This window comes from Neopelma chrysocephalum, unplaced genomic scaffold (assembly GCF_003984885.1).
Source record: "Neopelma chrysocephalum unplaced genomic scaffold, ASM398488v2 Primary Assembly neopelma1_61c, whole genome shotgun sequence".
In the NCBI taxonomy this organism is placed as follows: domain Eukaryota; kingdom Metazoa; phylum Chordata; class Aves; order Passeriformes; family Pipridae; genus Neopelma; species Neopelma chrysocephalum.
In genome coordinates, this window is record NW_020897718.1 from 1029038 (window position 1) to 1051578 (window position 22541).

The 22541-nt window shown below is 50.0% G+C and overlaps 1 protein-coding gene and 1 long non-coding RNA gene across 12 annotated transcripts; one reads left to right on the forward strand and one right to left on the reverse strand.

Moving 5' to 3' along the window:
- The first annotated feature begins 6 nt into the window (after positions 1-6).
- On the forward strand, positions 7-22324 carry VEGFA (vascular endothelial growth factor A). 11 transcript variants are annotated; one of them, XM_027682041.1, is made up of 9 exons: positions 7-106; positions 5967-6018; positions 11109-11305; positions 13043-13119; positions 13534-13566; positions 13730-13876; positions 16295-16366; positions 17488-17619; positions 19684-22324. In XM_027682041.1, exons 1-9 carry the CDS (start codon positions 41-43, stop codon positions 19703-19705), a joined length of 798 nt encoding a protein of 265 aa, XP_027537842.1. In that variant the 5' UTR covers positions 7-40; the 3' UTR covers positions 19706-22324. The 11 variants fall into 11 exon arrangements, with proteins under 11 accessions (XP_027537842.1, XP_027537846.1, XP_027537850.1 ...); XM_027682040.1 differs by lacking the exon at positions 7-106 and adding an exon at positions 5410-5571; XM_027682045.1 differs by lacking the exon at positions 13730-13876.
- Positions 3304-5234, reverse strand: LOC113966924. The gene is made up of 2 exons (XR_003534012.1): positions 5120-5234; positions 3304-5050 (listed from the first exon to the last, which is right to left on the reverse strand). It is a non-coding gene; the product is annotated as an uncharacterized LOC113966924 (long non-coding RNA).
- Positions 22325-22541: the final 217 nt, after the last annotated feature.

Below are 22541 nucleotides of genomic sequence, written 5' to 3' on the forward strand. Positions count from 1 at the left end.
GAGCGCGGCGGGCCCCGCTCCGCGGCGTGCGCCGGCAACCATGAACTTTCTGCTCACTTGGATCCACTGGGGGCTGGCGGCGCTGCTCTATCTCCAGAGCGCGGAGGTAAGCGGCGGGACGGGGGCTTTTGTGCCACGCGTACCGGAGGGGGTGGGAGGGCAGACGGCCGAAAATACTTTTTTACCCCCTCTTTTTGTTTTCTTGCCCCCCCTCTGCCTCCCACCTGCTCGGTGCGGTGCCGCCACCCTGTCGGCGCCGGGTGCGGGTGGGTGCCCGCAGCGCAGACACGTGTGCGTGCGGTGCTGTAGCTGGGGGGACAGCGCTGCCCGGAGCTCCGCGGGCCTCCTGGGCAGCCGGCAGAGCCGTACGGAGTATCCGCGCACATGTGCGCGGCGCGGCGCGGGGCTCCCGGGGCGGCGCGGCCGGGGGTCCCGCCAGGGTCGGGGCGCTGCGGCCGGCGGGGCGCGGGGCACAGAGGCAGCGCGCCGGCTTCTTGCATCAGCCTCGCCTCCCGTCCTCGGGTCTCCTGACATTGCAAAAGGGTGTTTCGGCGGTATTTGCCTTGGGTCCCAGCTCGGGTTCGTACCGGCGAGTGGAGTTCAAAATGCCTAGATGGAAAAACAAATAGAGATCAAAGAGGACAAAATGGATCCTGAATTTCTTCCAGATTGGGGAAAAAAAAATTAATCAAAATACATATCTCCTGCACCGAGATTACAAAATCATGGATTTTTCTCTTCTCTTCCTCTTCAGTCACTTTTTACCTCATTGCTATTCCTGACGGATTAGAAACCAACTCTTTCTCTTTTTCTTTCTCTTTTTAAAGAAAAAAGAAAGGCAGCTTCCTGTGCAAACCTGTCCTATAAATCTGTTTTCTAAAGAGTCAAGAGGGCTGTGTTGCCAAGAGATATTAAGGGGTTTAGACAGAGTGCCCACGTGAAAGTGGCTGTTCGTGAGGCAGGCATGGATTACGTTTTAAAGGTTATAACAGGTTAGTTCTCTCCTGCCATTTCTCCTCGGCACTTGGAGAGAGCGTGGGCCAGATCATCTCCCATAATCATGAAAATAAACGCCGCTTGCAAACTAATCAGTTATTCACATTGTTTGTTCAGCACCGATGCTAGAAGGCAACTCCCCAATTAGGAGCCATTTCAACTGTAACTGAAGTCATGCAAGCACTGCACGCTTTGTTTCTAGCCTGTTATATCTCTACTTTATACAGTGACAGCCGCACATTAGGCTGTGCTGGATGGGAACTGAGGTGCAGCTCTCACTTGAGTGTGGCACAGAGCAGCTCCGTGCTGCCTGCCTGCCAGATTTGGCTTGTGGGACAATTTTTTCCATTCTCCAAGAGTTTTTCCACAGTCACCCAGGACAGGGGTTTTTTTGCCTCCCAGCTCCTCAGCAAACTTGTACAGTAGCATCTGTTCCCCAGCTATAGGTTAGACAACTGTATCGGTGTCTAGTGATAATACCCTTTAACCCTCCCCTTGTTCCTTCTCCCCTCCCCTTCCTCTTCCCCAGAAGAGGAAACGGCAGATCAGGTAGAGTCTAGATCTGTCTGTCCTCAGGAGCTGCATAAAAGCCTCATGCTGCCTTTTCTCCCAGGCTGGAGGACGGTGCAGATGAGAAAATAGAGAGTATAATGGTGGGAAAAAAGGTAGGGAAAAATTACAGGGGTTTGGGGGTAAATGTTGCAGGAACACATGCATGAGAGATTGGTAGAGGTTCGGGTACCTGGGTGATGTGGGCCATGGTAAGTGCTCAGGCAGATTGACGGTGAGGTCTGCCCTTCGGTTCTGTCCTTATTTGTCCGTTGATCGTCCGGGCACCGCGGTGATGGGAACGTTAGAAATACCAGCAGATCTCACGTAGGCAGCTTGACGATGACTCTGGGCATGGCAGAAGGCATGACTCTTCACGCCGGGACTAGGGTTTTGTGCTTTGATGATAATATTTATCTGTACTGTTAATCTGGCTGTCATACTGAATAAAACCTATCTAGCTAGCCAGGCGCGTTAGAGAGCATTAAATAAAAGCTCTGGCAGAGTCTGAGTTGGGAAAGCAGGGTCCAGCATGTGCTGGGCAGCTTTCCTGGAAGTGAAGGAAGAGGGATGCTGGAATCAAGGTTCCTCTGGTGAAGGTGGCAGGGGGATGACTCCTTACTGAGGGAGTTGTTACGGTCACTCCTGCAGCAAGACTGGGATGGTGGGAAATTATTTCATAGTTGGGTCTGGGTGGTGCTGATGCCACAGGTGTCTGCCTCCACTGGTGGTGATAGCCTTTCTGTGCAGGAGAGGGAGGGAAGGGTGCTTTTGCAGTGCTGCCTTCCCAGCTGATTGACTCTGCTGAGCTGTACTGCACAGTCCTCATGCCCCATGGGATCAGAGAAGTTACATTGTTGTCCCCTTCCAGTCACCCATTTCCTAAAGAATGGGGGACAGTTGGTCATTCCCCATCTTCCTTTGTCTGCGGGTTTTGCTGGCAGCCTGGTGACAGGTAACCCCTGATGAGGGTCTAGGAGTCTTACTCTCCTGCAGTGAACAGTGGAGAGACCTGGATATACCAAGTGTATTGCCACAGGGAACAGGCAGCGATTAGACACTGAGGGAGGGAGAGCAAGCCTGTGACTAGACTGCTAATGATCGCACACCCACCAGGCTCCCTGCCTTTGGTGTGCCTCTGCACCAGGCCACGATGGGGAGCCACCAGAACCTGCTTCCCCAGCCTGTAGGCAGCCGGGACGCAGCGGGTCACCTTCCCCAGAGCTGTTCCAGGCCCATGGTCTGAGGACAGGCTGGGAACAGGAGTGCTCCTATGGGAGCAGGGGAGAGGGAAGCCCAGGCTGACACATGAGGGGTTCACTGACTCCTGAGCAACCTCAAACCCATTCTCCTGTCTGTTCTGTTCTGTCAGAGGTGCCTCAGCTGTGCTGGCAGTTTCTGGGATTACTGACCTCTGTCTGCATGTACAATGGAGAAGGAGTGTAGTGAGTCCTGTCCCCCCCTCCTCTAAGTAGAAACCTCTGAGAATTTCTAGTGCCTAAGACGAAAAGTGCCTTAACTCCTGTCCCAGAGTTCCTCTCAAAGTGGATGGATTGTTTGTTCCAGTCCTAAACAGTTACAAAGCTCTTTTAATGAGGCTGCACAGATTAGGGGGAGGGGAAGGGAGAGAAAGAGTGCTGGTGGTGGTGGTGAGGGGATGGTTAGAGAGGAATGACTTGATTAACCTTTTCTCTCCCTTCAGAGGAAAGCTTGCTCCCTTGGGGGAGAAGGAAGACAGGGAAGGTACAGACACACGGATGGTGTGAAAGTGGGTTTATTTCTTAGGGAGGGTTTTACTCCACGGCAGGAATGTGCATTAGCTGCGACCTGCAAAGGGCACAGAAAGAAGCTTCCTCTTTGTCAGCCCCATTCCTGGGGTCATTTATCCCACTCTCGAGGCCAGGCCAGGGGTTACTTCCACACTTCTGTGAAATGTTGAAAATCTGTTGGAAAAAAATTGTGTTACAGAACTGTTGGGTAATGCTAAAAGCCAGCAGAGGAGAGTGTGACCTTCAGGCTCCCACCGAAGGGCACAACTGGGCCTGCTTGTCCCATGGAATGTTTTTGGTTGCCCATTGCCCTGTCTGATATGTAGCAGACTGGTTTAACGTGAGGCACAAGACTCCCTTCACCTGCTGTTCTAGTGGATGTGCTTTGAGGGCACTAGCCACAGGTGAAAGGCACTGCTGAAAGGGCAGAAAAGTTTCTTGGAATAGCGAGCAGAGAGTGTGTTACTGATAGTTCTGGGAAACCTTTCCAGTTTCTGCTGAGAGTTCTGCTGGGAATGCTCAGAAGCTCTCTGCACACTTTGCACAGATCTCATTGCCCATCCTTGATGTGGGATCATGTCCCAGGTCTAGGTGAGTGCTGGAAGACTGTTCTGGCTCCTGTTCCACTACATCGGGGCAGGGCAAGGTGCTGGCTAGGCACAGGTGAGCAGTGAAAGCGTGTGGCTTGCTTCTGCTTCTCATTACTTGTACACCATGTGTGTTTGCATCTGAGGAGGCGGTGGGCTTGGCAGCCCGCCGGGCAGCCTTGCATAGAGAATGGGTGAAAATGTCCCTCAAGGTGACTCTGAGCTCATTTTGCTCAGTTTGTCATGGTCATTTTGTGTGTGAACCAAAAATCCCTCTGCAAAAAGTCTTGGGGGCATTGTGACTTGGATAAACTGACTTGGCTTGTGATCCTCTTCCTGTGCCGTAGCAGATCGAGGCTTTTCTGCCCTTGATGCGGTTTTCCTTTTACCCATAGATTGTCAGGCACTGAGTGGCTTTGGAAGGCCGCTGCAACCTCCGCTGCCTCCATTTTGTTTGTGCTGTTGCAGTGACCTTTACACTTCAGGAATGAAACTGTTTCTAGGAACCTGCTTTTTAAAGTTTTGTCACAGCCCTGAGGTTCGGCACACAGCCCTCTCCTCCCCAGAGAAGAAACAGATCCATGCATGGGGTGGTTCAGGTCTGGGCTGGTGAGTTATGCCCAGGTACAGAAAGACTTTGGTTGAAATGAGAAGCAAGTTTGGTCAGGGGAACCTTAGGTAAAAGGAACTGTGCACAGACACAAAGGAATGTCTTGGAGAGGGGCTTCTAGCTTGCTCTCTTGCCCCCTTCTTTTAAAAGCTGACACTTTGGGCAGCTCGGATGCTGGTGCCGCCCTGTGCACGGAGCTGCCTAGAAGACCATAGGTGGCTGATTCACATTATAAGCTTGAGGTGGACTTGGCCTTCTTAATTCAGCTCTGTCTTTGGCTGTGAGATCGGAGGGCATTTTTCTAAGCCTAAAAGCTTTGTGTGTATCACCACGCTCCTTTTGGGCCTCTGGTGAAAGGCAGGAAGTTCTGGGGTGGATGGCATCACACAGGTGGCAGCGTATCTCGGGAGAAGTGAAGAACGCTGGGCATTTTTCGTTTTGGTTCAGAACAGAACAGCAGGGGGAAACCTGACGGCTGGAAAGTTACGTCAGAGGTAAAGCCCTCACGAAGAGCAGGAGGAGTGGATTTCTTGTTTCACCTGGTATTAAAAAGACTTCCTTAGTAAAGTGGTGTAATGCTTCTCCATACAGATCTGGGGGTGGGTTACCTGTCACCACAGCTGCCTGTGTCAGTGGTTTGGAAATGCCCCTTGTCCCAAGAGGCAGCAGGAGTGAATGCAGAGCTTGCGGACTTTTTGATTCCCGTCCAGGGGAAGCCGCGGGGAGCGCAGGAATGGGATCGACGCAGGGGCTGGGGACCGGGACCGTTAGGCGGGAGCGCGCGTCACCCTCCCTTCCAGCAGAGAGGAAGGAAATCTGGGCGGTTTGGCTGCGTCTGTCGGCAAAGTGGTGCTGTCACAGTTAATCGCCCTGACACCCGGCCAGATGCCGACACCTCGGTGGCCACCACTGCTGGGCGACAGACATGTGTGACATTGAGAGGGGAGAGATGCCCTTTCACGCCTGGCCGCCCTTCTCCCCACCTCTGCCCTCCCGGACCGGGTTCACCTTTACGGGAGGAAGCGGTGCCGAGGCCCACCAGTCATGTCGGCGGCAGCAGGTCACCCCCGTTACTTTTCTCCTCCGGGCACAGATTTGCTCCCGGTGTTTGCCCGCAGTTACTGACAGCGGCTCCCCGGGGACGCGTGTCTCCCTTTGGGGGCCTCTCTCGGGCCCGCCGCACCGCCTGGCCAGCCCCGTCTGCCAGCCCGCGGCCCTGCCGCCCGTGCCCCCCTCGGCTCCCCGGGGGACGGGGGGAACAAAAGGTCCCTCTGTGCCCGCCGGGGCGGCCAGCGGGGAGCGGCTCCGCCTCGGGGGCGCACTCTCCCGCCGGGGCTCCCTCCGCCCCCCCGCCGGCGGCGGGACCGGGGCCCTCAGCCCCTCCCCGGGATCCCCCCGCGCCCCGGGACCGCGTCACGGTTCCGTGTTGTGACTGATTCTGTGTTGTCTTTGCAGTTGTCGAAAGCTGCGCCTGCCCTGGGGGACGGGGAGCGGAAACCTAATGAAGGTAAGCGCTGGGCGGCTTCCCGGCGGGCGGGGGCGGGCGGGGGCAGGAGCCCCCAGAGCCGGAGGCGGCCAACACCGCCACCTCACGGGGAGCGGGCGCAGGGGGCAGCCGGCGGGAGGCGCCGCCGCCATCGGCCCCTTCGTGGCGGCTGCACCGCCCCACGCCGCGGGCCCGGGCCGGATCGTGGGGCCGAGGCGGCCACGGAGCCTGGGCGGGCAGCAGGGCTGGCCCAGCCCGCTGCTGGCTTACCACAACTCAGAGGGAAACTGCGTGCGTGCGTGCGCTAGTGCACATACGCACGCTCATTTATATATATATATACACACACACACACGGGCGCACACAAAGAGCTGGGTAGCAGCGAGCAGTTTGCTGGGGATTCGCCACAGTGCTGTAGGAAGGGATTTGTCATCTTGTGCTGCCCGCCTCTTTCCCGGGGGCGCTGGCGGTGCCCGTCTGGGTGGCCAGGGCTGATCCCGAACAAAAGCCAGAGCAGAACCCAACGGCCCCCAGGCAGCAGGTCCCCGGGGGGGAGAGAAGGAGAAAAGGGCCGTCCAGGATGATTTTCTGGTCTCATTCTTCCCGACAGTCCCAGGTACACCCCAGTCAGGATATTGCTGGGTGCTGTACAGAGCCAGGCTCGAAAAATACACCTTTTTACTCCAGTTGGAGCTAGCAGGCTTTGCAGGTGCAGGGGACAGCAGTGTGATCTGATAGGTTCTACTTAATTCATTCCTGGTGGTCCAGTACAGATGGGACTACTGCCTAATAGGAAATGAGGTGGTGCCTCTGCTGCTGTTGTGATTTTTGTGTTTCTCCAGCTGCCCAAAGGCCAGGCTGTGGAAGCGTTCTCTGCCTCGTTGGTTTGCGAAAGTAAATGTAGATCAGAAGGGCAGTCAGCCCTCTGGGGTTGGTCAGAGATGCCTCCTGCAAGCAGCTTGTCTAGTGGAGCCCTGCGTGTGTCAGGAGGTTGGCTTTCTGTCCACAGTCCTCAGTTCAGCAGTGGGGTAAAAGGGCTGTGGACTTTGGAGCCTTCAGGCTGAGGTGATCATCAGGTGCTTTAGGACCATCCTGACTGTGTTTTCCCCTTACCTTCGTAGCAGAGCAGGTCACTCGTTGTATGGCAGGGTTGGCATAGTGTCTTGCAGGGTCCCCACAGGCTGTGACCTTCAGCGTTATTCCAGCCGGAGGTCAGCAGAGGGCTCCAGCAGTGTGGCTCCAGATTGGCTTTTTCTTTTTTCTTTTTTTTCCCCTTAGGTAGCAGTCAGTTTCAATTTCTGTAACTTTATTGGTGTGACAGACTGCACGTGTGTTGCTAGAGGTTTGTGGCAGGCTGTGTTTGCGATAGGTATCCATTTTGCATGGGTGAAATTTCTGATTTGCTGGCAGGCTGCTGCCTGTTGCGCTTGACCCTTGCTCCTGCTGAAGTCAACAGAAGAAGGTTCAGTGCCTCCAGAGGGATCAAGATGGAGCCTGCTGTGAGGCTTATTTTGGTAACCAGTCCTCTGCTGTTGGTAGAAAAGAGCTAGTGTCCTCATCTCTGCCATTCGTTGTGTCCAACAAATCCCTCCTGGGGAGGGGAAGAATCAAACAGAATTAACTTCTGTCACAAGAAGGCTGATGGAATTGCAGGAGAAGTTGGTCTGGCAGTATAAGTGGTGAGACTTAGGTGTATTGTCTTGGTGCTATTTCTGGTTCTGCAATGTAGAGATGTATCGGTGAGCTAGAAGTCAGGACTCCTGGCATTACCTTGTCTCCTGCCGTTTGACCTTAGAGGTCCTGTCTCTATACCTCAGTTTCTCCTTTGTGAAGAGGAGACAGTGATGGGCCTCTGTTACACAAGGACAGTCGTGTAGTTCCTTCTGCTGAAGCTCTTGGGGGCTTTGAGTTTGGTGTGAAAGGTGGTTTTGTGTCTTTGGCCGTTTTGTGCTTGCTCTGAGATTTCAAGTGGTGACAGGTCTTTATTTGGGATGGACTTACTCTGGTTGGAGACTGTAATTTTAGCTTCAGCCCCTACCCTTTTGTGCTCAAGAGAGTCTTCCACATGTTTTGTGGCACGGGAAGTTGTAGAGGAGTCGGACAAACACTCTTTGTTCCACGAGAAAAGATTTTCTGGTATAAATAAAGGAAACCACCAGCACTTGTGGCTGCACTTTTATTTTTAAAAGAACAGCATGTCTGTATTGCTCCTAAGCCATTGATGGGGAGGGAGGCAGAATGATCATAGACTTTCCCCTTTTCTAGTCCAGCATGTTCCCACTCGACTGCTCCAAATTTGGACTGAATCCTGCCTGCTGTGTCTATGTCTGCCTCGAAGAGTTAATGTGGGCTCTGACTGAGTTTTAACCTTGCTTCCCTCTCCATTCACAATGAAGAACCTCTGACTCAAATCTGGAGGTGTTTTGCAGGGTAGGGGTGTGGGTTAATTGCAGGATTAACTTCTAACATGGGCTGAAGCCCAAATTGCAGGAAGGGAGCAGGCCAAGTGGTGTTAGTCCTTTGGTGACCTTCCTATGCTTCTCCATGAAAGACAGACCTTCTTCCATCCCTGACACAGCTAATGGAAAGGAAGCACAGACTGAATCAGCCTGGCAAAGTGTGGAATGTGACTCCCAGTACATAGGGGTAGAAGTGTAGGTGTGGTAGCAGGGGCAGGGCTTTGCTGTGGGGATGGCTGTACCTCAGTCATGTGCTCCAGTTTGGTTTGGGTGCTAACTGTGCAAATGAACTATGGAGTGTTGCGCAGTCTCAATGTGCAATGTCTTGCTCTGTGTCCAGCTAAATCAAGGCAACATACCTTTCCTGGCAGGATTTTCTGACTGGCAGCTAGGGGAAGATTCCCTGTTCCCTTTTCAGAGGCCGATTCAGACTTTGTAAAATCATCATGTGTTAAAGGTGAAAACTCCTGGATTCTTTATGGGAAGGATTTGGTCTTGTCATATCTTCCAGATCTCAAGTATAGTTGTTGGGGTGCAGCAGTGAAAGTAAAGGCTCTGGAAAAGAAGTTGAATGTGCTATTCTGTGGCCAATCTGTAGTCTGGATTCTCTGGTGTAATCCAGCTGCTTGGGAAGTGCAAACATTTAAAAAAGTGTGTAAGGCATTGATCAGTTTCACTTCAGCTTTCTGCTCTGTTTTGGTTTTTGCCTTCTTTATGCCCCAGACTGATGTGGTGGGGAGGATTTGATTTGTACAGCTAACTGATGCTTTTCCTCTCTCTTACCTTCCATCCCTCCCCTTGATGTAGATCTGTAAGCATTTTTATCCAGAACTGTGCCTTTTCTGCCCGAGTTCCCAGATCCTTTCTGCTGGCACAATAATCAACAGTGCAATTCAGCAACTGTCATTGTGCCTGGAGAATTTCCCACATATTAAATTGTTCAACTTGTTGGAACATAGGCAGTAACTAAGGTCACTCTGAAGGGGAACAGGAAGAATGAGGTAGCCACAGACAAGATAGGAGAATAGATAGGAGATATACTCCACTTAGGGGAGGAGGGAAGAGGAAGGGAAGGAACGAGGAGCAGAAACATGCTGTCTTCTAGACAAGGAATACCAACAAGCAGTCCATGCCTGCCAGGCTACATTTGCCTTTCACAGGCCACTTTCTCTTTTAATAGCCGCTCACGCTCTCTGACACTTCAAACTCCTTGGATGGAAGCTCCTCCCCTCTTGTACCCGCTCTCATCACTTCAGCACTGGGGCACTGTCAGCCCTGCATGATCTAGAATTAACTTTCAACAATTAACTGCGGGCTGTGAGCTCCAAGCCGTGAAGCTTTTGCATTTTTGTGGCAAAGTAACCTTTATGCCAGTTTGTCACAAGTTCAGGGCACTTTAGAAATGCTTACTGGAGACCATTATTTTCCATGATGCAAGCAGTTTGCTCTTATCACTCTGAGTTATCAACCTTAGTGCTGTAGGACTCTGCATACTGTACAGGTGGATCATTATAGTGCATAACAGCATGGGGCAGGTACTATCTCTTTGTGTGTACTCTTATCCTGTGCTCCATTTGAGACATCCTCCGTTGCCAGCATGCTGGTAGAGCTAGGAGGCCTGGAGGGCTCCAGGTACTCGCTGTTTGCAGTAGTGTACTAGCACCTGGGTTTTGTGCGTGTGTACTTATCTGTCCTATCTCTCATCTCTTTAAATCTCTCCAACCCTTGACCAAGCAGCAAAATGAAGCTTTGGCAAGAGACTGGGAAACATTGAGAAATGCTTGTGAAATCAGTGCAGATCGCAAGCAGTTAATGTTTGCTCCATTCGTAGGGAAGGCATGGGATAATGGCAGATCCACCCTGTTCCCTCTCCCACACTGTCTCATTGTGGTTCAGTAGCCAAATATATAGTCTAGTTAATCCTGGGGGTCCTGTGGGCTTGCTTTGAATCTTTCAGTGAGTGGCTTGATTCCTCGGTCTGGGAAAGTGGTCAGTGTGGAGACACCGAGGCTGTGACTTGTAGGGTGCTGTTGTGGTTCGGAGGTGGCCTGCTGAGGTGCATGTTCTGCATGGGCAAAAGAGGTAGCTGACAGCAAGAGTGAAAATACACAGCTGCATGGTTCAGAACCTCTGCTTGTTCTTGAAAGCGTCTCTGTGCCGAGGTCTGTACGAAGGATGCTTCTGGCTTATTCCGTTGCTTTCTAAAACCCACTGAGGCATCCACTGGCTGTTTTGAAAGGGGTTTAAGGGCAAACCGGTGAAGGGCCTTAATCCAGAGTGCAGATCATCTGCTGCAGCTTCAGGTGCTTTTTGGCTGATATGCTTAGTGGCAGCATCCCAGGAGTATGGGGAATAGCAGAGAAGGGGTTTGGGAAGAGTCACCTGTGGCACGCATCAGGGAGACAAATAGTGAGGGTCTCTTGTCTATCTTGCCGCTGCCTAAAGCAGCTGTAGGAAGAGATTGTCTGTTTCTCTTCTCCACTTATGTGTATGTGTATGTAGGGCACAGACAAAGGACTTAGGCCTGCAAGACTGTTAGTGAAAAGCACGGGGTAGTTGTGTTGCAACTGTCTGGCTCATTTTAAGGGGCAAGGCACTAGACATTCTTGAGCTAAGTTTGCATTAACTTATTCCCTCCATTCCTCCTTTTAGTTATCAAATTCCTGGAAGTCTACGAGCGCAGCTTCTGCAGGACAATTGAGACCCTGGTGGACATTTTCCAGGAGTACCCTGATGAGGTGGAATACATATTCAAGCCATCCTGTGTGCCTCTGATGAGATGTGCAGGTTGCTGCGGCGATGAGGGCCTAGAATGTGTCCCTGTGGATGTGTACAACGTCACGATGGAGGTGAGAGCCCAACTTGCAATCTGCCATGCTTGGTTGGAAGGAAGCAAGTCAACCATCACAACCACTCGAAGTTCCACCTCAGCTAATTCAGAGGAAGGGCAGCCTACCCCAGAGAAACCCTCTCCTGACCCTGGTGCCCAGTGTTACACCATGCAGGGCTAAAAGATGAGTTGCCTGTGTCTGTTTAAGGCTAACAGGAGAATCTGGTTTTGGCTGTTGTCCAAATACAGTAGCTAGGAGGATGCAAAGCAGCATTTCTGCGAAGGAGCACTTTGTGCTTAGAGAATGCAAAGGAGCATTTCCAGTGGTATTACCTCTGAGTTCCCAAAGAAGATACTCCTTGGGCCCTTGCTCCACTTTAACTCTGCATTTGGTACGTACAGCTGTTCTGAAGGCAGCTGAGTAGTGCAAAAGGGGAGAACCTGTCAGTACTCTCTCCTGCAGGGCATTTGGGGTCAGCCTGTACCGGAGATGCAGGGGATTTGGGTCATTAGCTATCCTGGCACAGCAGGGGTGAAAGGGACTCCAAGAAACACACTGCTTCAGTGTCAAGTGTAAAAGCCTTTCTGCCTCTGGGCATCCTCCTCCTTTGTTTGGAGGCTGTTGAATTCATTCCTTGGAAGAGACAGAAATGGCCATGATTGCAAAGGCTGGGCAAGTGGGGAAGTTGCAAACTGCTTTTGAGAGCTTTATTACTGCCCTTTTCTGTCAGCCCGGATCCCAGCTTGTGTCCAAAATGGTGCTGGTGCCCATTATCCATAACCCACAGCTCCCTCATCTACCTTTGTCCCTCAGGCTCTTGAACAGCCACTGTAAATATCACCATCACTTTTTGATATCGATGAGAGATGTGCAGTGCTGAGTGATTACCCAGCAGGCTCTTTTTACTTGTTATTTGAGCTGTATTTAAACTCTGTTGGAGAACCAGTCTGTCCCCTTCCATAGTTCCCCATACTGCTTTTCCCCTTGCAGGCTCCAGCCTGGGCCAGAGCATACTAGCATGATGTAGCTAGGGATGGTTTTCTTGCTACCATTCCTTGCTGAACTACAGTTCTTGGCTGGTATGCCTGCATGCCTGTAAAGGGTCAGAGGCACTTAAGCAGATCTCTGGTGAAAATGCTAGAGTGGTCCGGACATGTTCTGGGTTGAGAGACTGTGACAATATTACATATCTTCTAATATGACTTCCCTGGAGGCACTTGGGATTGGGGGCTGGGTAATGTCTGGCTCTGCAGGGCTCTTTAAAGCACAGATCTTCAGATTTATTTTATGTGTTGAGTCACTGAGAAAGTGAGATGTCAACTAGGAAGGTATGGCCTAGTGAAAAGGAGTCAGATATGCTTTGGGCCTGTGTGTTAGACTGAAGCACTGCTTCTGCGTGAGTAGGCTGGATGTTCTGTTACTGCTGCTCTAGCATCAGCCAGAGATGGCTCAGTGAGAACCTTGCTATGGTGTTAGGCCCTCTCCCATGCCTGTCTCCAAGGCAGACCACTAGTGCTGGCACCTGGCAAGCATGAGCAAACAGAGCTTTGGCAGAAGTCGGGTGTTGCTGCTGCTTGCTTGTGATCAAAGGCCTTCCCTGACTGGGAGAACAGGGCCTCAAAGCTAGCTCAAACTCTGCCATGCTTTTCCCGTGAGCACCTGGGGTACAAATGCTTTGCTGTGCAGCAGGCTGCTTTGGAGTTGTGAATATGAAGACTGAATGGGCAGTGACCCTCTCTGTTTCTTTCATTCCAGATCATGAGAATTAAACCCCATCAGAGTCAGCACATATCACACATGAGCTTCTTACAGCACAGTAAATGTGACTGCAGGTGAGAATGGAGCAGCACTGGTTCCTCTTGCAATAAACTTATTCTGAGCCTTTGCTTTTTTCTGCCTTTGGGTTGGGACTGTTGTTCAGAGGCTTCTGCAGTCTCCTCGCTTGGTTTGCAGTGGGATGGCCAAGCCTGGGAAAAGAAGTCCTTTGCTGGCAGGGCTCCTCCATCTCTATCTATCACAGGTGGACAGTGCTAGTCTGCAACCTGGGGTCTTTTGGCACTGGTTGCCAGTGAGGTGCAACAGGAGAGCAAACACTTTGAGACGGATGACTTAACCTGTGCCGTGGGCATCCTACAATGCTGGCTGTACATGTCTTTCCCTGGACTTGGTGGGAACTGGGGATAATACTGGAAGTATATGTGGTAAGCTCTTTTCTAATGAGGCCTTTGTTCTCTCTTCCCCCACAGACCAAAGAAAGATGTCAAAAACAAACAAGAAAAGTAAGTGACAAGCCTTTCCTCCTTCCTCTTTTGGTGGTTGGTTGGTGTTTCCTTGCCCCACTGCCCCTTGCCCTTTTCTTTGGTTGGAGATACTCACTTTGAGAAGGTGTTTTTGGAAATGGCGTATGGTAGTGCATGGAGCGAGACTCTGAATCCATTCCAGGTGGGCACAGAAACCCAGATCTGATGGTCCTTCCTTCATACCCCAGACCTGGACCTTGCATGACCCATGGCCATGGCAGTCATTCCTAATGCATTATCCCAAGTCAGGGAAATGCCGTCGTGTCTGTCCTACCAGTATGGATTCAAGGTGCAGCCCCCATTCTCCCTTCCCTCTTCCTGGGGTGTTTCTGGTTACTGCAAATCGCTGCCTTTCTTTATTATTAATTTTTTTCTTGCTGCTTGAGTGAGTACTTGCTGGCTTCTTTCACAGCAGCTTGGGTAGGAACTTTGCTGGCTACAGGGAGAGGTGGCAATAAAGGCCTGGTGGAGGCAGGACTGATGCCATGCAGGATGTGACACTGGTTTTGGTTGGGTGGGGACCTGGGAGGGTATGAAGGGAGGTGGATGTCCTTGCTGGGTCTTGGTGGAGGCTTTCATAAGGGTTTTTTGCAATCTGATGGATTTGCTCTGGTGATGTGAAGGAGGCTAAGGCGCAACCTTCCCTTTACTTCTTCCCCAAAGTAAAGAGGTTGTGGAAGTAGAAATATAAGCTCTCATCCTGCAGTAGTCTGAGGAATGAGCACAAAATGTGAAACACTGTCGAAAAGAAGGAATGACCTCTCTGGGTGAGAGGGTCAGCTGGACTGCGCATGACTGGGAAAGCAATTCTGCCATTTAGAGGTGCGGAGTTGGAAAGAAAGGGGTGAATATTTGGAGATGAGGCTGAAACAGAGACAGAGGGAGCAAACAGGAGAGTGAGAGAACTTCTTTCACCCCTCTCCTGGTGGTTGTATATTTCTAGCTGCCTTCCAGCCTCTCCTCCTCCCCCTGGAAATCTGCTCCTGGCTGCATCGGGCTGTGTGTAGCCAACACTCCTCTGTGCGCAGGGCCGTGTTGGGGACGGTTGGTCTGTGTGGCACTGTGGTTTGAAGGTGTGCAAGAGTTTGGTCTGTGTGAACTCTGGTGAGGATGGGGTGTGGGTGTAGCAGCCAGCTCCAACTGTGTTGCATTCACTTTCCTCTTCTAACAGCACCTTGCCTGCTCTTTGCTGGTTCTGCACTCCCCAGGGAAGGAAGGGAAGGGATGGGAGAGGCTGGTGTACTTTGATTTGTGCTGGATTGAAAGTCGTTATATTGGTACCCCTCTCCTCCCTTCAGGTTGATTTTCCTCCCCTCACCGTCTCCCTGTGACTCCTGCCTGACATGTAGGGCAGAACCGGGATTGAGCTGATGCTCTTACACTTGTTCCAGTGAGACGACTTGAACAGGGCCTAGGAAACACCTATGGTGCTTTCTCTTCTGCCCCTCAATTCCCTTTGACAGCTCTCTCCCGAGGTAGGCTGCAACAGGGAATGAGGGAGCCTTTGCAGAAGTGCCTCAGAGCTGGGACTCATTTGCCTGACAAGCCCTAGTGCTTTGCCTAGGGCGTTCTCCTTGGATGTCTCTCCCTTGGTCCTGTGCTAGTGTGGCTCAAGGAGCAGCGTATGCTCCAGCCTCCCTTGCTCCCTGTGCTCTCAGTGGCCCATAGGGATCCATGGTTAGTGTCCAGGACTGCGTGTCCTAGCCCCTGCCTGTCCCAGTTCCTGCCCGAGTCAGAGGCAACTGGTGAATTTTTCAGAATGGAGTCAATACCTTGGCTTCATCTGCTTGTCTGTCTGGCAGATCCTTGTGGAAGGTGACAGGAAGGAAAGGAGGGAAGAACTGAAAGCTACTTGCTGGTTATCTCCTGAGTAGAATAACTAAGTCAGTTTTCTCCCTCTTTCCCCTTCAGTACTCAGGATGGAGACTGCCAGAGGGGATGTTTCAGACATTCAAATAGGGTGTCCTGGAGTCCTCTGAACCACAGGCAGGAGGTGGGGTGGATGAGCAAAGCCTTCAGGTTAGATAGCCCTCTCCCACACAGCAGTGTGGGGTAGACCAGATCTCTCCCCTTGTCTGTGGATTGCTGAGGCCAGACTCCCATCCCAAGGCAGCATTGCCACCAGCCCTGCAGCAGAGCTGTTGGAGCTCAGCTGCTGCCTAGACCCAGTGCCAGGCAGTGCATCAGGTCAGAGTGGTTTCCTTTTCCTGGAGAGAACCCTTTCACTCAGGTTGCCTCTTGCCGACTGGTGTGCACCCGTGCTTGTTGCCTGGAATGGTTGTCTGCGCTCACTGCGGTTGCGTGATGCTTTCACCAAGCTTTCTGTTCCTTCTCCCTCACCCCCTGTCCCTTTCCCACTGCCCCTCTCAGAGGGGGCAGGTGCCCGTCCAAGTCTTCAGCAGATCCACCTCTGCTCGCAGCAGCTCTGCTGGAGGTGGTCTCTGCTGAGTACCCTGGTTTTGGCTTGGCTGTGGTGCTGACTGGAGCGCCGGAGGGCCAGTGAATGTGTGTGCAAGGTGGAGATCTGTGCTTCGGCCCTGGGATTTACCCTCCAGTCCTGCCTCATGTGCTGCTCCCCTCCCAGCAAGGCACATGGCTGTATTTTTTTTCTCTTCTTCCTTGCGTTTTCTTCCATTTTCTCTCTCTCTCCCTTTCTTTCCCCCTCTCTCTCTCTCTTTCTCTTTTTTTTTTTTTGTTTTTCTTCCAGAAAATCAAAGCGAGGAAAGGGGAAGGGTCAAAAGAGAAAGCGCAAGAAAGGCCGGTACAAACCACTCAGCTTGTACGTTTGTGTCCTCTGCTTGTAGAGTCTCTTCCCTCCCTTTCCCCAAACCAATCTGCCTGCTTGCTGCTCACTCGAATCTCACCCTCCCCTCCCAGTCACTGGTGGGCCGCGGATCCTGCAGGGCCGGCACTGGTGGTGGCACCGCTCTGGCACTAAGGCTGTCTCAGGGAAGGCGGCTCTAGCTTGCTTGGCTCTCTAATCATTAGTGCCAACTATTTTTCCAAGGCAAAAGAGTGCAGGTGGATGGGCGAGTGCCTTGCACCTCTTCATGCCTTCCAACTCACCTGCTTTCCCCCATTCGTCTTGTGCCCTCACTGCTATGACGACTGGTGACAGGCAGGCTGGCATCTGCCATGCATGTGTGTGTGTACGTGTGTGCGCACGTGTGAGTGCGTGTCTGGTGGAGTCACAGGTGGAGAGGAGAGGTGGGGCAGCGGGAAGCTGGAGAGGGGGTGCTGGGGAACTGGGGCGGGCGCACTCTCTGTTGGTTTTTTTTTGTTTCTCTCTTTCTGCTGGATTTGGTGGCTTCTCTCTCACTGTCTCTCTCACTGTCTCTTTTGTTCTGCCTCTCTTATGGTGATTCACAAAATTCTGCATTGTTAATTCACGGCTCCTCTGTAGGAGACTCCTAGGTGGCAAGGTTGAGATGGGGCTTACAAAAACGAGGGCAGTGCCAGCTGCAGGGGTAAGCTACTTTCCAGGGGAGCAGAGACCCTGCGTATCTAACTCATTTAGCCGCTGGCCTCTTTCTACTCAAATAGCCCACTTCAGAGAACTTCTTTCATTGATATGTCAGGAGCTGGCTGGGACCTCTCACCTTCCCATCCTTGCTTTCCCCTTCTTCCTCCCTCTGGCCTGAGCCGATGGATCCAATGCAGCATTTGTGAATACTGTGCAGAAGGCCTGTTTTCTTTCTCTTTACGCTAATGCAAGGGGGTGCTGTCCTGGGGCTGTCGGAGTGCTGCTGGAAAATCCACCAGCCTGCGACACTCCAGTGGGCAGCATGGGGGCTGCGGGAGGGGGCAAGGGAATTGCTTTGATGTTTAGGGTGTTGCATGTGTATTTTCTTTCTGCTGAAGCGCTGTAGCTTAGACATCTTTCCTTTTGCCTTTTTGCAGTCACTGTGAGCCTTGCTCAGAGAGGAGAAAGCACTTGTTTGTACAAGATCCCCAGACCTGTAAATGTTCCTGCAAATTCACAGACTCACGTTGCAAGTCGAGGCAGCTTGAGTTAAACGAGCGCACTTGCAGGTTTGTGTCCTGAAGGATGAAACACACAAAGAGAAAGAGAGAGAAAGAGAAAGAGGGGGGGAGCTTGCTTCCTGCTGACTTCTGGCACCAGTGCTATATGGTTACTTCTTTTCTCTGTCCTACGTGGGCCAGAGGGCAGAGGGGCTAACTGGGATGAGGACAGATTTTCCCTGGTTCAGAGGGCAGCTGTGCGTTTCAGATGTGCTGTCAGGACTTGGACGGGGACGGCTCCCTGAGACAAGGCGTTTCTATCTCAGGTATCCTGTATCATAGAACAAGAAAATGGAGTTCATGTTGCTGAGGTAGCCAGGGGAGGATCTGTAGCCCTCTGTACATTATCTGTATGCGACTCTGAGCATACTGTTGGACAAAGACAAATCCTTGACTGATTAGGATTTAATCACCCCTGTCTTCCAAGCCCTTTTTCTTCGGCTTGTAGATGAGATGCTCTGCTGTGTGCAGAATGAGGAAAGCCACCAGGAGCCTCCCTCAAGGCTGTGCCTACATTTTCCTTTGCCTCTTTGTTCTTCTAAAATCCAGGGAGACCAGCCTGTCCTCTTGCACTGTGCTGCTCACAGTTCCCTGTCCATGTCCTGTGCAGAGCTGTGGTTTGAGTGACAGCATTCAGGTCTGTGACATGGGATACAGCAGGATTAAGTCTGTCTCTGGGTGAAGGCAGGGATGTGTATTCAGGTGTGAGGTGGGAGATGCAAAAGCACTGTGGGGTTGGTGTTTTTTTAGAGACCCATGCTGTGCATGTGTCATCTGAGGACTGTCACACACCATCTGTGGCATAGACACGTGCAGAAACTGATTCTTGTTTCCCACCTGAGCACTTTGGTGAACTCAGTGGGGTATCTTGACTCGCACAAGGTATGTGTGCATCTCTGGTGTGGGATCATCCAAGCTGTCTAGAGAGAGACATAGAGATGGGGTTGCTAATGAGCCCTTGGCTCTGACTCTGAACTCAGATCCTTTCCGCAGAGATCTAGGAGATGAAAATGCTTTGTGCCTAAACCAGAGAGGCCTTGGCACTGCCAGGGTGGTGGAAACTGCTCTGTATACAGAGAATTTTTCTGGGATGCTTTAATTTCAGTGGGAGAGTAATTGATGGAGGGGCCAGAATAGAGCAACTTCTGGAGTTAAAGTTCTCCTAGTGAGCAAAACCCCTGAAGCCTGAGACCTTTGGCCTTTTTCCCCCTGCTGCTGTCCCAAAGCCCAGAATAACTGAAAACTACCCCACAAAGTTTGAAGGGTGAGAAATAGTAACAAATACAAAGAAAAAACAAAAAATACCCCAAAGAAGTCATGATGGCAGAAGGGGTTTACTAATTTCACTGTGATGGGATAATTGGCCAGATGTGATGGGATGTTGGCCAGAAAAATAGGAAGGACTATAGGAGTGGTTAGATTATCAGTTTCCGGATAAAAAGCTGATTAAGCCAAAGTTCCTCATGCTCTTTCTTAGATTTAGAATTGGGCCCAGTGGGGGAGGGCAAATTCTCATTTCTCCTGCTGCTTCTTCAGGCTGCTGCTGTTCTCTGGTGCTAACCCCTGCTCATGGCAGCTAGTGGAATGAAAGACACTTACTTTTCACTTTCTTGCCTGCATGAGACCTTGTTGTCTGCATTGCTTCTGACCCAAACAAGAGGCTAGATGGAGAGCTGAGGGGTTGTGTCCTTCTGCATGCATTGCTTAGCCTTGTTTTTCTGTGTGTTTGTGTGTATTTGTGTGTGCACGGTGTGAAAGGGTGCAAACAAAACACTCAGCTCATCTGTGAGGAAGCCACTGATTCTGCTCCTAAATTTACCCCTGTACGAGTATCTCCCCCCATTCTGTATAGGTGAGCCTGGGGGAGTAGAATTCGTCGACTGATTCGTGGGACTGAGATTCTCAGCTGATTTGCCCCATCTGCACAGCATTTCACCCCACCAGTGACATCATGCCATGTCTTAACACCATGTGCTCTTAAACACAGTAGCCACCCCTTCTCTGTCCTACTTGCACCCTCATCACAAAAATTAACCCCATTCTCTTTTTTTCCTTCCCTCTCCTCTTTGACAGATGTGAAAAACCGAGACGGTGAGCAGCGGAAAAGAAGGGGGAACAGCCCTGTTTCTGGAGCCTGATTTCTCGCCTGAACAGAAAAAAACAAAACACTAATCCAAATGAACCCTAAAAATGAAGGATCGGTAGAGCACAGCACTTTCAGTACGGACGATGGACTCCGGAAGGAACATTCCCCAAGGCACCCGCCGCACAGAATTCACCTTTGGGTTTTGAACTGTTTTATTTTATTTTTCTTTTCATGCTGCTAAATAACAGAGCCAGGAAGACTTATAGGGGTGTATTTGATGGGTTTTCCCATGCATACATATATATGTGTGTATACATGCATATACATATATATATATGTATATATATTTTAACCACATCTATATATACATATATGTATATCTTAACCACACACACACACACATATATATATAATATATATATATACTGATTATTTTTTTTAACATTGCTAATGTTATTGGTGTCTTCACTGGATAATACTCGACTGCTGTGGACACAAGCGGGCTACTTGGGGCATAAGAAACAAGCTAAGACTGGACTGAGTAGAAGCGCTGGGTGTAAACTTCTTAACTCTAACTGACTTGTGCGGCCTCCGCTGTTTCTCTGTAGAGTGTGCTGTACCACAAACCACCTTCTCCTTGCCTGGGACAGGGAGGAGAGGTGATGGAGAGGATGGGCAGGGAGTTCCAAAGAGCGGCATCCTAGGGTGCGATGGGTCAAAGGCCAAGGAAATGGCCGTCTCCGTGATCAAGGATTCCTCCTCCCCTCTCTTCCCCCAACCTTCGCCCTTACTCGTCTCATAATCTGCCTGCCTTGCTGGGACATGGGATGTCAGTGTACATTTTGCGTTGACTTTATTTGCTATAGAAACTTTGCCAGAGAGACGTGCTGGCTTCTCTTAAGGATGGTGGGCAGCTGATGCGCACTAATTTTCCATTCATGGAAGTATCACAGGAGTCTAGATTTCCCGCCCTTGGTGGCTGCAAAAGGACACAAGGTCTACAGTGTGCTGAAGCAAGAATGGGGACCGGTGCATAGCCACACAGTTGTTCAGCACTGTCTGCTTTCTTCATGCACAGAGCTGCCACTCAAGAGCATCCAAGATGCTTACGGAACATTTCTGGAAAGGGATATTAATCAAAAGTATATACACAGTAGGGGGTGTGTGTGCGTATGTATGTGAAAGTATGCATTTGTGTCTGTGTGTATGTATGGATGTATGGATGTATGTGTTTTTCTCTCTTTTTTATATATATATATTTATTTTTATACATATATATATATAAAAAATAATATATTTGTATGCCAAGATTGAAGGGGGGAAAAAAGAAAGCAACTTTTGCTGCCTTCAGTTTGCGTGCCCAGTGTGAATGACCCTTAAGAACGTCAAGACTTTTTTTTAATGACATACTGTAAATATCAGGCCCCTTTTCCACGTCTTGAGCTGGGGAATCAAATGTGAAGGCAGCCAGAGTCGCTTAGCCACGTCATGAGAATCTTGGCTATGTGTGTATCGGCAATATACGCTGTGGTGTATGTGAAACCCACCTTACACACGCGCGCACACACACCCCCCCCCGAAAGTGTGTTTGTACATCTATGTGGATATATATAATCTAGTTCTGTGATTAAAATTATTATTAATAATAATAATAATCAAAAAGGTACTCGGTCTGTGTCAGAATGCTGCCAAACATCATCTGCAATTGTATTTTCAACGCCTGATAACGTACAACACGGAAAGCTTCCAAAAAGACAAGACAGTCTAAAAACAGACTCACAGCAAGCGACTACTAACCACTAGGATCTCCCCATCCAACCGATGGCTTTCAGAAGGAGAGAAAACACATGGGTGGGTGCTTGCATCTGCAATGTATAATACTCATGCTGCATCGTGCGCAAGACAGAGGCTTCCGATCGGGGGGAGGGAAGAGAAAGTGTTTTATATACTTATTTAATATCCCTTTTTAAATTAGAAATTAAACAGATAATTTAATTAAAGAGTAGGGATTTTTCAGTATTCTTTGTTAATATTTAATTTCAACTATTTATAAGCCGTACCTTTTTTTTTTTCTTTTTTATTTGTACTTGTTGTGTATAAATTTAACCTTCCTGTTGTCCCATCCCTTATCTCCCCAATTGTTGGCAGAGTCAGTAGCATGTTATGGGCAGTTATTTAATTAATTTCTCTAACACCTACCCCTACACATTCCTATTGAGACAAGGGTTAGATATACATCTACATACTATATATATATTTGGCTATGTGTTTGTATATATATATATGTTTATGTATATGTGTGATTCGGATTAAATAGACGCTACGATTTTTTTATATATGTAAAAAGAAGAAGCAGGAAAAATAGAAAATTCTACATCTTGAATCTCTCTCCTTTTTAATTTTAATATTTGTTATCATTTTATTTATTGGTGCTACTGTTTATCTGTAATAATTGCGGGGAAAAAAGATATTAACACTACATATTGTGTCTAGTGAATTTTTTCAAGATATTCCTTAGTACATATTTATTTTTAAACAAAAAAATTACAGATGATATATCTTAAAAAACGACGACGACAACGACAAACAAACTTTTTTTTGTATTAAAGAATTTAATTCTGATCTTGATTTCCTTTGCCTTCTCCTTCTACCTTGCATCCTGGTTTTCTTCCACTGTGTAACAGTTTCTCCAGCATTGCGTCTGGAGGCTACAGGGCATCAGCAACCTGCTAGTTGGATTCTTGGATTTGGGCACAGAGCCTGCAAAAGCATCTAGGTACCAAAGCCTGTAGAAATGACTGGGAGGTAGGCACCAGAATCCCTGAGGGGAGCTCAGCCTGAGTTC

What these genes read in the sequence shown, in the direction of transcription:
- VEGFA (XM_027682040.1), top strand. Translation starts at nt 5,437, where the DNA reads ATGTGTGACATTGAGAGGGGAGAGATGCCCTTTCACGCCTGGCCGCCC. An exon ending in AGTCATGTCGGCGGCAGCAG is followed by an intron (nt 5,572 to 5,966) that starts GTCACCCCCGTT and finishes TTGTCTTTGCAG; the next exon opens with TTGTCGAAAGCTGCGCCTGC. An exon ending in CACAGTAAATGTGACTGCAG is followed by an intron (nt 13,120 to 13,533) that starts GTGAGAATGGAG and finishes CTTCCCCCACAG; the next exon opens with ACCAAAGAAAGATGTCAAAA.